The following is a 17,818-nucleotide window of genomic DNA, read 5'->3' on the forward strand; positions in this document are numbered from 1 at the left end:
GCTCATGCTTCTCCTCTTAGTTGTGACATCTGAGTGCTCATGAAATACCAAAATTACACACATAGTGGTAAAGAAAACATGTGAAACTTTTGGAATCCAAAGTGTATTATACCAAGGTGAAGTGATCAAACTAAAACTCATGTGGATGAGTACACATTATATACTTCTAACCAAATGAAACTGCACAATGACTAAATACATGGCCAAGTGTTTGCTTTAATTAATTCTTATCATTGAATGTGAAAATTGAAGAAGCCCTAAAGTTAGGAAGTCCTCATGGTGTGGATTGTTGGACTCTCTTTATTTTGGTACAAACCAATACTTAAGGCAACGTAGCTCGCATTCAACATTTTGCTGATAGGTTATGTGTTATTGGTTAATGGAGTGGATATTTGTAACCATATTGCATGTTGAGTCAATGAGAGGTGTCATAACATTAACCATTGTATACACATTGATTTCTACAAATGGGCATGTGATCATTAGGGCAAAGGGCCAATATCGCAACCTTCCACGATGATGCATCCTTCAAACATTCCCAAAGTGCACATTAAAAATATTGAGATTCCATGAATTGTTATGATGGTCATAGAATCTCAATGTTTGATGGGCCAACGGAGGGTCTATATTGTATATGTTAATCCAACACATGAGCTAAACAATTCCCATTAGCCTATCATTGCATTTGGTTGTATCTTGCACATATAAAGGTGGCAACACAAAGCCTTACACTTGTAAAATAATAGGAGAGTTGACATGTAAAGCTTTATGAACACGTTTATCCAAGAGCCATTTCCATGCACAAGTAAATTGGCTATGAAAGTAACTTGAGGGCAACACTCATAACTTGAACTCCATGTTTGGTGAGGCAAATTGGAGTGGACATGATGTGACCAAGTGACATATGTTGTTTGCCATCGTCCTTGATTTCTCTCACCTCTCATTGTACACGAAACTTGCAAGTGGCCTTATTACATAGGCCATAGAGCAAGCTTATTGACTTAAGTGAGGATCCCATGAGGACATGGTCTTACATAGATTGCCAAATGGTGGTAAGTGCCCCCCACATTCATCAAAGTGTGTCTATTGACCTATGTTGGAGACTTTCGTTTTACCAATGCATCATGTAGCCCTTTGTAAGTAAAAAAGAGAAACAGTGAGAGTAAAAGATATTATATTAATATAACAACCTTACAAAGAAGCAAGTCAAGCTCTCTTAAGAACTTTTAAGCTTACTGACCATGATACCCCAATCGTCGTGTTTTTCTTTGGCCCTTAAGAGACTCAACCATACGTAAGGGAAGAGTTATGAGGAGTGCGGTATGGATCTTTTTGTCCCAAGTGATAATTTTGAGGAATTTTGCTTTTGGGCTCTTGCCCTTTGCATGTTACTATGATATGAAGGGATAGGAACGGAGAGAGCAAGAATAAAATTGTACATTTGACAAAGTATCTTTGCTCCACATCGATATGACTTATGATAGTGAATCAAGTCCCTTCAAATTTGAGGGTACTCTATTGATTTGATGAAGTTTTATCTAGCATACAACACAAGTTAACACTATTGGTCCACAGAGTGCTTTAACTTTACTCCATTGACTCTACTTAAGTGCATCATGTGTGGACAAGCAACATAGCTTTATACTCCAAAAAATGACGACACTATCTCGAGAAAACTAAGCACCCCATCAAAAGGGGATACTCAATTTACTAGGTCTAACACATGCTACGTGGTGTCCAAGGAGTGGCGACTATGATGCTACTGCTACTATTGCTACCACACACACACACACACACACACACATCTTCACACTTTATAAGGACTTGCACGTGTCATGACACTAAGGGCCAACTTGTGCCAGCTCTAATAGGGTGAAGAGATCTATAACAACACGCTCAAGTTCCCTATAGTCACGCTAGCGAGAAGGGCTATAGCATGATGACAAACGGTATGTATCAATGGTTGATAGAAGCAAGTGAGTAGCAGGTGTGTTGGAGCAAAACATCTATGTTTGATTTGTTAGAGCTACTAACCTTGCGTTAGCGCCTTGCATTTTGTTAGAGCTACTAACCCCCACTACCCCCATAGTCTCTGCGCTTGTCAAAGTGAAACCCCCGCCCCCCCGGATGAACGCTATGTGTGACCCGGCCCTTACATTCTTCTCCACATAGCACTAGCATCTGTCATTTGCTGACGAGACGAGTGCCAAATCTTTGTGGAATTGTTTTACAACAAATTGCAAAATTATGCGATTAGGCTATATCGTGGGGTTGTTGTCAGGAGAGGAGGCAAGCGAGGCCGAAGGCTGAACAGGTGTCATGTCCTATACGTTCCTCCATTCTCGCTCTGTGGTCTCCATCGGCCTATAGCTTCAGGCCTCTCTCTCTCTCTCTCTCTCTCTCTCTCGTTCGTCATGATTGGAGGCACAAGGAAAAGGAAAATGCAAAGAAAATCGTCAGCTGCGTAAATCCAGAGAAGATTTCCAGAAGAATACCACAGCGTCACACACAGACCTGTAGCCTGGCTCTCTACTTGGAGTGTCGGACAAGAAGAAGAAGAAGATGAAGAAGAGGAAGCAGCAGCAGCAAGCAGCTGCCGTCATTTGGAGCTCTCTTTCCATGCTGATCAATGGCGATCACGTCCTTTTCTTGCAGAGCTTCTTTCTGGCCAGGTATGCGCTTGCTTGCGCCTGCCCTCCCCCTCTCTCTGTCCTGTCCGAGCTTTCTAACCCTAAGTCTTCTGCAATGGCGCCTTTCAAGTGCAAATATTTTTGCTGAAGAGCTTTTGCCCATTCTGGAATCCGTCCTTTAAAAATTGTCAGCTTTCTCTCTCCCTCTCTCTCTCTCTCTCTGTCTCTTCCCTTTTTCATTCTCTTTCCTGTCAGCACTTTTGCCTATCCCTTGATGCGTTTGACTCACTTCTTCTAGCTTGAACCTGAAATTTCCTTTGTGCAGGCACTGATCCTATCTCCAAGCAGCAATTCGACTACTTACTCCGTCCCTTCCACGCTTCTCTCAAGACTATTTCAGACATCTACGCTTCTTAATGCCATGCCGTCAGACAGTTAAGCTTCTGTCATGTCTGGAAGTGATACCACGTCTTCCCGTGAGGGTCATTCAGACCCAACAGGCTCTGCAAGTGGCCTGTCCACAAGCAGTTCAATGGCAAACATCTCCCCCAAATCAGAAGGCCTTCTAGAGAGGATCGAGGAGCTAGAAGCTAACCACGCTCACTTGCAGTCCGAAATGTCAAAACTGGTTGACATTAATACTCCTGATATTAACAAGTGGAAGGCCGCATCACGGTCACAAGAAAGGGCTCGATCTCTGTCTCCACAGCTTTTCCGAAGGGGGATTTCTGATTCGTCTTCAGGGGCAGCAGCTGATCAGTCTTCCAGGTCATCATATCGCTTCTCGTTTGCAGGTTTTCGTGGGCGAAGGATTGATAGCACCCCTGCTTCTCCTGGGCAGTCAACGTTGTCACCATCTTCTATGTCATCTGTGAGCAAACCAGCTCTCATGGCGGATCATAAAGCTGATGCATTTCCCAAGCCTCAATTAACAGAGAAACATTATGTGAACATTTTGCAGTCTATTGGACAGGCAGTGTATATGTTCCGTCCATCCGGGGAGGTGACTTATTGGTACATTCCTTCTTACCTGGTTGTTTGTTCTTCTTCTTGTAGACAACAATAAAGGCCTGCAGGAATTGTATTAACCAAACAAAATAGAGGTGTGGCTAGAAAGGTTGCTTGATTTTTTAGACTGCTTTCCACGCAACTAGCAAAATGTTCTACTGATGTCAAATTTGCAGTGGTCATAGTCTTCTTGTTGCATCACAATGCGAGAACCATTGATGGTGGTTTAAGTTCAATGTAAGGTGTAATTGCAACAGAACTGCTACAAATAAATGCAGATCCATTGATGAAGAAATGTTGAGAGACTGTCAATGTCATGCAAACGATGGAGAAGGTGGAGAATATTCATCCTCTTCTCTCTCCTTTCTCCACTACCGCAAAGGGACTGATGATGCAGTATTGGGGCAGGGGGTGTAGCAAATGTTCTCCCCTCCCCTCACTCATCATTTTAAAAGAACTTTAAAAAAAAAAAAAAACAATCGGGCTCATCATTTTTAAGTTACATCTTTTTCGTTTTTTGTTTTATTTTGTCCTTTAAAACTCAGTCTTTGGCCACAACTTTAGGTTTGGATTCGGTGTTACATTTACATTCACTTGGCTTCTTAGTTGCTAGCTACAGCAATTTGACAATGAAGTGAAGCATGAACAGCAATATATCTCATATGGGAATGATGTTTAAGTTATTAACTTGGACCGATGAGCACTTCGCCACCTTGACATATGGGCCATTGAGCTAAAGTTACGGTTACTTAGAGAAGCTGTGTATTACAGTTATTTGATCAATTTAATGATGAGCGAATTTGTCATGCTATAACATGTCACACGATGTACATGCCAACATAGATAAGTAACAATAATAGAAGGTGTTTCAGCCTCCTTAATATTGGCCACAGTAGATGGGTGTGAACAGGCTGCAGATGTTATGCGACGTTGAAGTGGAGACCTTGCAGACACTTTGCCTGAAATATACTCGATTCTCAATGTTACATGGTTAGGGAAGATGTTGTAAGCAACCGTTTTTGGTTGTAAAAGATTTATTAACATAATGAGACTTGAGTGCTTGTTATATTCTGGAAAAAGAGTGACTTTCTTGCTTTAAACTGAGCTATTGTTGCAAATGATGTTCCAGCCTTCCTTTTTTTGCAACAATACTTTGTTCTAAAAAGATTTCTTATGTCCAGTCTACTTAACTCTGCAGGAATCGCACTGCGGAAATGCTGTTTGGTTATACAGAGTCTGAGGCCTTGGGATGTAATGTAGTGGAACTTTTGGTTGATCATAGTGTCCAAGACGTTGTGGCTAAAGTTGTCAAACGCATTAGCATGGGACAAAACTGGGCTGGTCAGGTTCCACTTAGAAAAAGGTCTGGCGAAGTGTTTACTGCCATGGTCACAGATTCACCATTCTATGATGATGATGGTACTCTTTTAGGGATAATCGAGGTTTCATATGACTCTCAGTCTTTTTCCCAGCAGCCCACTGCCTTTATTCAAGATAACACTTCCAATGAACCGAGCAATCAGCTGAAGAATTTACCTTTCACAACAACAATCACAAATTTGGTAAGGTTGTTATGCTTTAGCAGCTTTCTGAAGTTGCCTTGAGACATACTAATCTCTATTTCTATATTGCAGGCATCAAAGGTGTCTTCCAAGGTAACTTCTAAGGTCTCTTCAAAAGTCTCCTGGATGCGACCAGATAGTGGTTTCATAGAGCATGAAGGTGGAAGTGGAGGCAGCCAGGGTTCAGATTCTGCAAACCTGGAAATCAGTCCTGAAGACCACAAGTATCTTGGGGATGCTGTCTCAAGTGGCAGCAACACTCCAACTTCTTTTTTCAAAAATACATCACCCACATCAACCCTAGTTTCTAGAGTTGGCCAGATGCTAGATTCCCATAGTGAGCATGGGGAAGAAGGAAATTGGAAGAAAACTGGAATGCTTAAGGCACTTGGTACAAAAGCAGAATCCTGGATTGGAAAGACTGCACTGTCCCACTCAAACATTTTGCCTGTCACTGCACTTACAAAGAGAAAGGATGATAAGGTGGAAAGTGAAACTGAGCATGAAGATGAAAGTGAAGGTAAAAGGGTTGGAGGATTGAAAGCCTTTGGCTTGAAAGCAGAAGCATGGATAGCTAAAAAGGGTGTCCCTTGGTTGCGACACCCATCAGAACAAGAAGCTGGAGAGGTAAAAGGACGAACATGGTTAGCCAAAAACAACAGCCATGGCAACTCAGAACAGTCACCTCAAAGTGAAGACACGTCTATGAAAGCTGAACCTCCAGAGGTTGATGTGACCATGGATCTGAGCAGGCTAAATATGAATGATGCTCCTGGTTCATGGAACTGGGCCCAAAATACGAGTAGTAACAGTAGTGCTGGCAGTACAAGTAGTTGTTCTGTGCAGAGAACTGAACTTGAATCTGAAGCATCAGACTGTGAGATTCCATGGGAAGATTTGACACTTGGGGAGCAGATCGGGCAAGGTATTCTTTCCTCATGGATTGCATTTAAAAAAATGCTGGCAAGAACTTTACACTTCATTTTAATAATCAAGACCTTTCAGTTGCTTTCGTAACATCATGTTCCATGTTTGCAGGCTCTTGTGGCACAGTCTACCATGGATTATGGTTTGGCTCGGTATGCTTCTCATGCTTTGTAACTTCACGCATCACAACTGTGTAGTGATAATGTTAACTCACAAAACTGTCAGCCAACAAGCTGCTGCCTTTGTTGTTTCACAGGATGTTGCTATTAAAGTGTTTACAGAACAAGAATATTCTGCAGAGCTTCTTAATGACTTTAGGAAAGAGGTAAGGTAAAATCAAAGGAAAGTAACCATTTTTGGTTTGTCTTGGTGAGATCCTAATCATACTTGTGACTTGTGTGAAAAGGTATCTCTTATGAAAAGACTGAGGCACCCAAATATTGTTCTTTTCATGGGAGCTGTGACTTCACCTGCTCATCTTTCCATTATCACAGAGTTTTTGCCAAGGTATTCTTCTGATTATTTGCAGTTTTAATGTCCAAAACTGTAATATACTCAATTCTGATTTTTACAAACATTTGCAAAGCAGGGGGAGTTTATTTCGTCTGCTTCATAGAAACACACAGGGAATGGACTGGAAGCGGCGGTCACGTATGGCATTAGATATAGTATGTATCTTCTAACCTAAGTTAAAAATTTTTCAGGTGCCACTGTAGGTTTTAAATTCACTGTGCAGATGACGGTGCTATTGTAGGTTCAAATTCAGATGCCACAATTTCAGTTACCTTGTTTTATTAGGATATAATTTACAAGACACCTGCTGGGGTTGTCATACTGACTTTGATTTCAGGCTCGGGGAATGAACTACCTTCATCACTGCAACCCACCGATTGTGCACCGTGATCTAAAGTCATCAAATCTTCTTGTGGATAAGAACTGGACCGTAAAGGTAAATTTTTACGTTGTATCAGGTTCTGATTAATCATGTCAGAGTGATAGATAGATGGTTCTTATAGTTCTCAAGTGTACGATGATCAGGTTGCAGACTTTGGCCTGTCACGCATTAAGCACACCACTTATTTAACAGCCAAGTCCGGAAGGGGCACAGTGAGTATTCTCAACTTGCCATTTAACTGTCCACAAATTCCTCAGATCTGTGCAATCTTTAATGGATGTTTTTTACTTGTGGTATGTTGCAGCCACAGTGGATGGCGCCTGAGGTTCTTCGGAATGAGCCCTCCAATGAAAAGTAGGTCATTTTTGCTGTTCTTTTTCAGGGCCTTCAACCTCAACTGTCGTAATATCGTCATTGATATCTTTTTCTCAACACGTTGCAGGGCGGATGTATATAGCTTTGGTGTTATCATGTGGGAACTAGGAACTGAGGAGGTTCCTTGGAATGGCCTGAATGCAATGCAGGTATGTTAAGGCAGGGGGTGACTTTTAGTTTGGTGGTTGGATTTGAATCATGCCTGAAAGCCCTCATGAGAGGATTTTCAGGCTGGTTTACTGTTAACTGCCTGACAACGTGCCTATTGCTGCACATACTGTTTGAATAAGTGTTATGAAAAGAGAGTGATCTATTGGACCAGCTACAAATGATAGAGAGGTGAAGGGGAGATAGAGATATACTTGAAAATTTGACGTGCAGAAGGAACATAATGCATGGGCCAAGAACTTGTGATTAAGGGCAATGCATGGACAAAGAAATGAGCAATGTATCAAATGCTCGAATTGTATTTGAGTCCTTCAGACTCATTTACGTTAGTTCTCGATAAAGTGAAAGTGCATGTGCACACAATGAAGCAAGAACACAGGGTGAAAGAGCAAGAGATAGCTAGCGAGAGGAGCTGGAAGTTGGAATGAAAGTTTGTGTTAGGATAAGTGATCAGGAATGGAAATCAAGCACAAAAGCACTATTGAGAGTAGTCACACGAGAGAAAAGCTCCTCCCTAGCAAGAGGGTAAAAAGTACTTGTGTGTTAGAGCATGTTCACACTGAAATGACTATGAGAAGAACGTGTAGGTGTAACAATAACCATCGGACTGAACTATGTGAACATGTTTGGCAGACTAACCGCCTAAAGTGAGTAATCCTAAAGCTTCAAGGAAGAATTCAAATCGTGATAGTGCTCAATTTCAATTGTCAATGTAAATGGGGTATATGTGATGACCTCTCCACACATAGTTGGCTAATAAGGATCTAAGCTGTACACATCCCAAGGTAGCTGTAAATGCAGCCTTGTATTCAGCCTCACAACTAGAAGTGGCCACCAATGTTTGCTTCTTGTTAAGCCAAGAAATGGATGAGTCCCTAAGCATGAACCAATTGCCAATTGTGGACACTCTAGTGCCATAACATGCAACCCAATGATTGTTAGCTTGTCTTCTTTCTTTGCCAGTCGGTCAGCTCTTGGTTGTGGTGCTCGTGTTGTGTGCAGTTGGCCCATATTATGGGCAGGTCAGACAGTATGGGCAGGTCGGCAGTTTTCTGGCAGGTCAGCCAGTTTTGATGATGGGGGGGACTATTTATAGCTGTCCCCCTGTCAGTTGTTGAGAAACCCTTCACCCTTCACCTGCAGTTTGCGTTTTTGCGTTTTGCATTTGCGTTTAGGGTTTGCAGCCCCAAAAAGGGGCGCCATCCTAGACTGACTGTGCCTATTTATAGGTCACTCTCATTTATTCCTCACGGTTGATTCATTTAGTCCGTTACCTCTTCTCTCCAACCTCTCCACTACCCTCACACCTCTTCAGGAGGACATTGCGGTTCGTGGTTCATGGCTGTCTTCATCATCTTTCTTGTGCTACGGCACCCTTGGTCCCTTGTATCACATTCACTCCATGATTTAGAACTTCATCATTCCATTCATCAGAGTTTCTTCTCTCTTCTCTTCTTTTCTTCATGTTTGCTGAGCTCACTCCGTGTTTCTCCCCGCAAGATTGTCTCCCTGGTACGTCATCTTTTGACATGGTATCAGAGCTTGATCTGCTCACCTAGGAGTGAAGATCCTCCATTCCAATGAAGGCAAAGATGAGTGGCAGGTTCGGCATCCACTTCTCTTCTTCTTCCGTTGCATCAAAATCTCGTTTTTGCAGATTTCAGGTGTTTCAGCTTGCTGCCCACACCCCGTTCACGGAGGACATCTCAGTCGAAGCTGTCCATTGCTGTATCCATCAGTTGGCACCTGATTTCCAGCCCTCTTCACGTAGTTTGGAGCTGATTCCAACCAGGCGACTACTGTTCCTGTGCAGACTTGTCGCCGCACAGAATGCCACGTCATCATAGTCCTGCTGCTTGTGTTTTTAGTATTTCTCTTTCCTGTTGCCTGCGTTTTTAGTCTTTCTCTCTCCTACAGGTTGTCTTGCTTGCGTTTTTAGTCTTTCTCTCTCCTGTAGGGTGTCTTGCTTGCATTTTTACTCTTTCTCTCTTGCGGCCTACGTTTTTAGTCTTTCTCTCTCCTGCACGCTGTCTTGTCTACGTTTTTAGTCTTTTTCTCTCTTGTTACTTGCGTTTTGTCTTTCTTTCTTTTCACTTGCATTTTTTTACTGGTTGCAACCTCTTATTGTTGGTTACATCCTCCTCCCATTGACAACTCACTTCCAGTCCTTCCACTATCCTCCCACCCCTTGAGATGGACATTGCGGTTCGTGCTTCACATTGCCCTTACATCCCTTGAGACGTATATGGCGATTCGTGGTTCATGGTGGCTGACCTCTTCCTTCTTTAGCAAGGCACACTGGTATCCATGGCTTCTTTACCAACAGATGTCCAGACTATTGGGTGCTTCTACTGTGGCATCACTGGACACACCACCGATGCTTACCGACTTCGACCTTTGCTCCCCACCCACTTGGAGTATATGCGTCTTCCACCAGGCACTCCTTGTGCCACCTCTCCTTTCTGGGCGACAGAGATCATTCTACATTGGCTATAGAGTACTATGCTCAAGAATAAGTCGCATCTGATGTACACTAAGTCCTTTCGAGCACATGGAGGATCGATTGGCGCTATGATTTCCTGGAGATCGTTGCCATGCCAGCAACAGTCTTCTCCCACCTATTTTCGGGTACAGTGGTTATCACGGCTCATGGTTTTGCAGTCCCCTCCATCGAGAGAAAGTGATTATTTGATACTATCTTCCCGTCAGTCCGCTCCTTCGAGAGACAGTGGTTGCACGACTCCTTCCTCTTCTTCGGCTACCCAGTCTGCTCCATTGAGAGACAGCGAGACTGTTGCCTATCTCTTGCTCATTTTGAGCCCCACCCTTTCCCATCCTCAACTACTCTGGTTCGAGAGGCTACCTCTAGGAGCTCTTTGGCACCCCAGATACCTTCTTCAGCACAACCAACGGCACTTCCTTCATCATCAGACCTTTCGAAGTCCGTGATCCATGAGTTTTTGGATTCCCTATCTACTTTAGAGGGGGATTCAGAGGGGGATGTTATTTCTTTGTCCTCAGAGGCGGCATCTATTTCTTCTTCGACTTCAGCGGGGCCCCTCTACCTCCCTCCTTAGAGGGGGAACCTACTCCTCATGAAGCTCTTCACCCATCCTCTACTTTCTTGGGGTGGCTGTCTTTAACTTACCATCTCTTCTACTCCAGGATCTTCAGGTACCACCTAGATCGGGACCTCGAAGGTTCAGCCGCGACTTGGTGACGAGGCCTTTGTATTTCTTCCACCATGGATGCACGGAGCTAGTGGCTTCTCTCCTGAGGTTGTGTTTCGGGTTCTCTAGTTCACTCTGTCCACTGGTCTTTACTGCAGGTTTCCTTTTCGGTGGAAATCTTGGATATTCAGGATCCTCTACATCTGCTTCCTTCTCTTCTCTTCTTGCCTTGGTCACTTGGTTCGCATGGAGCCACCTCCCGAGATCGAGTACGGGTATATCCTTATGGTTCTCGGCACCACACATAGTCCGACATTTCTTCTATGCATTGCATGTTTTCATCATCTTTGTACTAGGGCGCTTGGGTAAGTGACCAATTTTCCCACGAGGGACATTGTCCAAGTGGCACCTGTTGCATGAGCATTCTTCAGCATGTAGCATTGCATCTCCACCTCACTCTTCTCTTGTTCTCCTTTTTGGGCCTGAGAGGGGGTGTTGAGAAACCCTTCACCCTTCACCTGCAATTTGCGTTTAGAGTTTGCATTTATGGTTTGCAGCCCCAAAAAGGGGCTCCATCCTAGATTGACTGTGCCTATTTATAGGTCACTCTCTCATTCATTCCTCACGGCTGATTCATTTAGTTGGTCACCTCTTCTCTCTAGCCTCTCCACTACCCTCACACCCCTTCAGGAGGACATTGCGGTTCGTGGTTCGTGGCTGTCTTCATCATCTTCCTTGTGCTACGGCACCCTTGGTCCCTTGTATCACATTCACTCCATGATTTGGAACTTCATCATTCCATTCATCAGAGTTTCTTCTCTCTTCTCTTCTCTTCTCCATGTTTGCCAAGTTCACTCCGTGTTCCTCCCCGCAAACCATACTGTCTCGCTGGTACGTCTCTAACATCAGTCTCATTCACTTCTTTTGCAGATTCCAGCACACACTCCTCTGATCCCACTCCGACATTGGTGCTATTGTCTCTAGCCTGATCTGGTGCCCTCACTGACGCTTTGGGTTGCGTTTAGTGACTAATTAGTCCACAGTTTTGTATTCAGCATTCATTACTGTCAGTGCAAATTTTCTTCCTTCATTTTCTGCTCTCTCTCTCTCTCTCTCTCTCCCTCAGTGCTCGTGTTTCTTCCTTTGTTGCGCACTATCACATGGTATCATCACCAAAGTGAGAGACTGGAGAGCCTTCCTTACAAGGAGTTCACCATCCATTGCAGCCTTATCTACCTTGTCTAGCTTTTGGCGGTCCATCCAAGACTGAAACATAGCCTTGCTCAGCTTTTGGTGGTCCCTCCAAGGCTGAAACACAGCCTTTTGTGTTTGCGTTGGGTATTCAGCACCCCTAGTAGACTAGGCGACAGTCTATTTGCAGCCATTTTCTTGCGTTTACATCAAATGCAGCTTTCTTGTAGTCGTCCTCATCATCAAGGGCAGAGGCGTCATCATCTGGAGCCCAGAGACCGTCTTCAAGGTTTCCCCAACCTGCGTTTGTATCAAATGCAGCCCTTTTTGGCATCTAGGTGACATAATCTACCTCCTCTTATGGTAGGCGACAGCACTTCCTGTGTCTTACAGGCATAGGCGGCTTCATTGTGACTGTTTGTTGCAGATTTTGTGGTGTTTGTAGATTCGGAAGATGTCTTACTAGTTTTCAGGCTTTGATGACTCAGAGAAGGAGCTTCTTTCTTGTCATTCCTCTAAGCGGAGACGGGATTATTAGGAGTTTCGATGACAGGAGGAGTCTCCTCGTACCCGTCCTTGAGTCTATGCGCGTCAGAGGGCTCCATCTATGGTGAAGGTTCCATCGGTGAAGACTGCTTCCGATGTCCATATGCCTTCCTTGATTCCCTCGATACACGTGCCCACACTCCCTTCCTTTCTGAAGGAAGACAAGTTGGATGGTTCCAACTTTTCTCTTTGGTCGTGCAAGGTGGAGTGCATCCTCGACACATTCGACCTATGGGAGTTGGTTTCTCCACCCATCGATCGTCCCCCGATGGATCTTTCTGATGGGGCCTCTTTGGACCGTGCAGCCTTGTGGGATCGGCTCAACTCATGAACCCGTTCCTTTCTCTTTATGAGTCTTGTGACTCAGTTCTTGTTCATGTTCATAGGTTGAAGACCGCGGAAGTGTGGAAGAAGATTGCATCTTTGTACCAACATAAGACGTTTGCTCACAAGATCTCTTTGGAGAAGAAATTGCGGATGCTTAGTTTTGAAGATTCTTCTTCTATAAATGAGCACATCACGAAGATAGAGGATATGAGAGGTGAACTTGCCTCTCTAGGTCGGGTGATCTCTTCCGAGGATATGGCGATGATTCTCTTGACTTAGCTACCATCACCCCGGTTCGATGTCTTCTATACTAGCCTCATCACCTCGAGGATCTGCGAGAAACTCTTATGGGAGGAGCTTTCCCCGCTTGTCTTGGAGCATGACGAGCGTCTTCGAGAGGTGGGTGCCAATGGCTCTAGCTCCACCAAGGCTTTTACTATAGGTATTGGTGGCGAGAAGAAGAAGAAGTAGCAGAAGGAGAAGGCTAAGGACAAGGAGGAGGAGGACAAGAAGGATGCGAAGGAGAAGAAGCCCAAGTGCCACTCTGTGGAAATGGCACACATCCCGAGGAGAAGTGTTGGTAGAAGTACCCTCATTTGAAGCCTAAGGAGAAGGACTCGAAGGCAGCCCCTGCCGTGACAGATGCTATGGACAGCAGATCAACACTCAATGAAGCCTCCATGAACTGGCAATGTCCTCTAGAAGGGGTGTGGGTAGTAGTGCAAGGGAGAGAGTTGAAGGTTGGCTGGTGTAGAATGAGGGATTAAGATGCAACACCATAGAAAATAGACTCAATATTTATCGAGGATTGGGTTTGTGGGGTAGAGATACTGGGTGGCGACTTTTAGTGATCAATCAGCCAGTTGTTGAGTAGGTTGGTAGCATTGTAGCCACTTATGGCCATTGGTCGGCCAAATTCTCTTGTTTCCTCCCTATTCATATAGGCTAGTTGTCAATTCCTCCCCTCATGGTGATCAGCTTGTCCTCCTCTTCTCCTTGATGTCTTGATCATCTCCAGCCAGCCGCCATCTTCTCTCATCTTCCTCCATCGGATCTCTTCTTTTGCCACTAATTTGGTCCCTTCATTGATGTGGCATCCCCATGTGTATGGGCTGATTGTTCGCAGCCTTGTATTGTGTTCAGATCAATGTATTATTCCTTTTGCTTACAAGCTCAACCAAGACAGAATAAGGAGCCATTGAGGGATATGCCCGCACAACCGTGTCTTCAGCCGGGTTAGGACTTTGGATCATTGGATACCTGCAATGGTATTCCTTAATGGAATGTAAGCCCAACATTAAGGTATTAAGAGTGAGACCAGATTGTGCACGCCAATGCTTCATAATGAGATGCTTTGTTGCTGAGTTAAGAAAGCAAAGCTGAACTGAAAGAGTTCACATTGGAAGATTAGAGAAAAGAGGTAAGAGGTAAAGTCCCAAACTACACTTAGACTAAGGCCCAACATAGCTCAAAGGACTTGGAGGGATCTAGTCTAAGGGTAGGACTGCCACTACGCACATCCTTGGGTAGGTCTTTGCCAACGGAAATTGTGTCGAGTGGGTGAAGCTTCAGAGGTTTTGGACAAGGAGGTAACCATCGAACGGACTTTCTTCGAGATGCACTGAATGAGAGCTGAGTATGTCTTTGCATCTGCATTGTCTCAACAGAGAACTTCCTCATAGTTGTCTTTGTCCCAATTCAATGGAATAGGAGATGGCTTTTGAGGATGCTAGGCAGATCCTGAAACAATCTACTTGAGTTGTGTTTGCAGAAACCAAGCTTTCATAACGGCACTCCAGGCTACATAGTCAAGACCTTTTAAGCTTGTAATCAGTCTTCCAGCATGGAGGAGCCATTGAAGATGAGATGCAGAGAAGGTAAATTAAGGCAATGAGGGAGAGGGGCACTTAGGATGAACAGCCTGACACCAAGAATTCAATAAATCAAGCAGAAATAGAACAGTTCAGAAAAGAGAGGAATAGATGTGAAGAGAGTGTAGAGAGTTAAGCACAACAACTGACACAATTGATCTTGGCCCAAGTGTGCTGAGATCAGGATGAAAATGCAAACTTGCCAAAAACGTGCGAAAACAAATGAGAGAGAACTCCAGAGATCAAAATGTCAGCAGCTATGATGAAAGCAATGACTGAACATACAAAACATAGGCTGGAACAGATAAAACACAAGTACAGCAGCAAAATTGCTGGTTCAGCATTGATAAAACAGGCCGCCCTGATGCTGAAAACTGCTGCCCTGCTAAAGAAACTGACGCCCAGGCCTGCAGGATGAGGACTGCTGGAAAGCACAAATTCTGGAGCAGTCTACATACATGATCATACCCGAAACAGTAGTCACATACAGCAACCAGCACCAAAACGAAGAGGCCTGGGCTTTTATACCATGTCAGAATGGTGTGGAGCAAAGGAAGGAAAGAGAGCTGATAGAATTGGTGTAAACACAAAGAACATAATAAAACAACAAGAACACAATGAACTCAAACAGAATAGACTCGAGAAATGGAATCCATACACCAAGACTCAAGAGTGTGCACTGAGGCATGGCCTATGGGGAACCGGTAGATTGCTGCAGTCTCCCTCTATCCAGCAGGAAGTAGAGTGTGCTCGTATCATTGAATACAAAGTGGAGAAGAGGAGCAGCCTATAAATAGGCAAAAAAGATACAGAACAATGATTAGGTTGGCTGCATTAAATGCGCAAGAAATAAGTTGGCTGCAGTAAATGCACCAAACTCAGAAATAAAATGTTGTGCTAGTGAGCATTCTAACCCAGGATATGTACAATGCTAACACCCTCTTACTCCCTCCAGTGGTACTTCTCAGCTTTTGTCTTTCTCTTAGGTCAAAATATTTTATCTATGTTAGTGTAGTGAAAAAATTTCCCTCTTCTATATTATAAAACAAATTACAGCATGCTATTGACTGGAAATGCCTTTTGTTAGTTAGTGCTTGGAATTAGTTTACATTCAGATAGAAACACTGTTTGTGACATTATTTATCATGGTGGTGTACTTAGGTTGTTGGAGCTGTAGGGTTCATGAATCAAAGATTGCAAATACCAGAGAGTTTGGATCCCCAGTGGGTTCAGCTGATTGAGGAATGTTGGCACAGGTACAAAGCCTGAACAGCAAGGAACGAACTTATTGGTTATTTCTTCTAAGATCCAAAAGCTCTTGGTAGAAGATTTGCAAGGGATCTTTGTGACTTCTGGTTCATCTTGGTCTTATTTTGCAGTGATCCAGGACTGAGGCCAACTTTCCAAGAGATCACTGATCGCCTGAAAGACATGCAGAAACAGTTTCTAGGATCTTCAACCAAGCCTTAGCATTCTGTGATCGTATCTGCATTTTGTCAGGCCAATGTACTAACATCGTTGTACGTAATATTTTTGAGTTTGTGCTGCAATCTGGAGGTTTTCCGTCGGCATATAAAATCAGAAGCACATGGCAGCACCAAAACAGGGACTTCGCATTTTGTATACATCACACAGGGACAGGAACTAGCTTGTAAGCCTTCAGCCGAGCCCTATGCAGAAATCTTAAAAACCAACGTACTTTAGAAATCATATCAGTTGATTAGTAGCTTTGTAGCACTTCATGAGTTTGCTTCCTATCTTAGTTCTCACAGGCAATGTCTGCAGGTTCCATTTTATGCGACTTTGTGGTGTGACTATTCAATGGAGGGAGGAGGCTTTATTTGTACTCCCTTAGATTTACAGTTCAGGTCAGAAATTAGAGCTTTCACCATGCAATATCTGTTACTATCCCAGCACTGCCAAGTTGAAAGAAAAAAGGATGACACAGCAGAAGGCCACTGTCTCGTATGAAACCTTTGTGGAAGATGAAGGATGACGTCCCTGGTGAAAGATTTCTACATGGCAGGTCCCTTTGGATCAGATATCATGCCTTTGCATGTTCTGTTAGTGAATCGTCAGGTGCTTTGGCTTGTGGGTCAAGCATTAAGACGGCCCAAGAACTCTGCTGGTACACTCGAGGCAAAGTTCATTGAGAGGTCATGTAAAAATTCATTCTTATCTCCTACACATAAAAAGCGCAGGATCTGTACTGTCTTAAACCGAAGTGGGATGGTTTAACACATCATATTTACCACTTCTGTACATTAGAACTGTGTAGCCTTTTTGCTAGATCAGAACCTTTCCCTTCTTTTTTATTTACAGCCAGTGCACTTGCATGCAAAGCGTTAATGGTTCTGCAATTGAGAATTTCATATAATGTATGAACCACAGCTCTGGAAACCATGACAAGTCAGAAAAACTTTCATAACTTTCTCTGAATGTATGAATAGCGAGCTTGATTTTGGATGATGTTATCCGGAGTACTGCTTGTAAGTCACATGGTTTGTACACACAGGAAATAATGAAAGCGAAGACATTGCTTTTATAGAAGCATAAGGATGCCTTGCTGCAGTCTTGCAGAAATCCCATCGACGGGGGACCAATTGAATAATCTTCACAGGCCTGACTATATATAGCCTTCATCGATAAGGATGACCGATTTTACGACAGTCAGTATAACAAGGCGATATCACAAGGGCCTGCTTTAATGAAAGTTTTAGGTATACTCTCGAGTATCAATTACCCAAATAATCAAATTTCGTAGTAACCAAACTCAATTCAGACTAGCAATTCATCAATCAGGAATCTCATGACAAGTTGCTTGATCATGCTATGCTTCTACACCACAAGACTAGCAATTCATCAATCAAGAATCCCATCACTACTTGCCCGGTCATGATACTTCAAAACCACAAGATGTATATTGGGTTTGATATACATGAGCGTTAAGCCAAAATGGCACAAAAATGTTTAAAACAAGTTCCTTGCATAGCTTGGTGAAGCATTGGCAAAAAGTAGTATCAAAGACTTTGAACTACATTTCAATGTTCATGAAAAACTCAAACTACATTGCGAATGTTAATGACTAATGGAGCTTGCGAGTAAAGTGACTTGCAATAATGGTCAAATCCAAAAATGTGTTGTTTGG

At 43.5% G+C, this 17,818-nt stretch overlaps 1 protein-coding gene across 1 annotated transcript; it reads left to right on the plus strand.

Moving 5' to 3' along the window:
* The first annotated feature begins 2,248 nt into the window (after positions 1 to 2,248).
* LOC148019743 (uncharacterized) lies at positions 2,249 to 17,132 on the plus strand. The gene is made up of 15 exons (XM_087699883.1): positions 2,249 to 2,672; positions 2,956 to 3,644; positions 4,837 to 5,200; positions 5,273 to 6,125; positions 6,239 to 6,279; positions 6,384 to 6,452; positions 6,534 to 6,634; positions 6,717 to 6,795; positions 6,978 to 7,076; positions 7,166 to 7,234; positions 7,327 to 7,376; positions 7,465 to 7,546; positions 15,832 to 15,926; positions 16,050 to 16,321; positions 16,456 to 17,132. The coding sequence occupies exons 2-14, from the start codon at positions 3,079 to 3,081 to the stop codon at positions 16,138 to 16,140; spliced, it is 2,559 nt and encodes an 852-aa protein (XP_087556009.1). The 5' UTR covers positions 2,249 to 2,672; positions 2,956 to 3,078; the 3' UTR covers positions 16,141 to 16,321; positions 16,456 to 17,132.
* The last annotated feature ends 686 nt before the right edge of the window (positions 17,133 to 17,818 follow it).

Source organism: Lygodium microphyllum, chromosome 19 (genome assembly GCF_053477565.2).
Source record: "Lygodium microphyllum isolate KBCC chromosome 19, Lygodium_microphyllum_v1.1.10, whole genome shotgun sequence".
NCBI classification, from domain to species: Eukaryota; Viridiplantae; Streptophyta; class Polypodiopsida; order Schizaeales; family Lygodiaceae; genus Lygodium; species Lygodium microphyllum.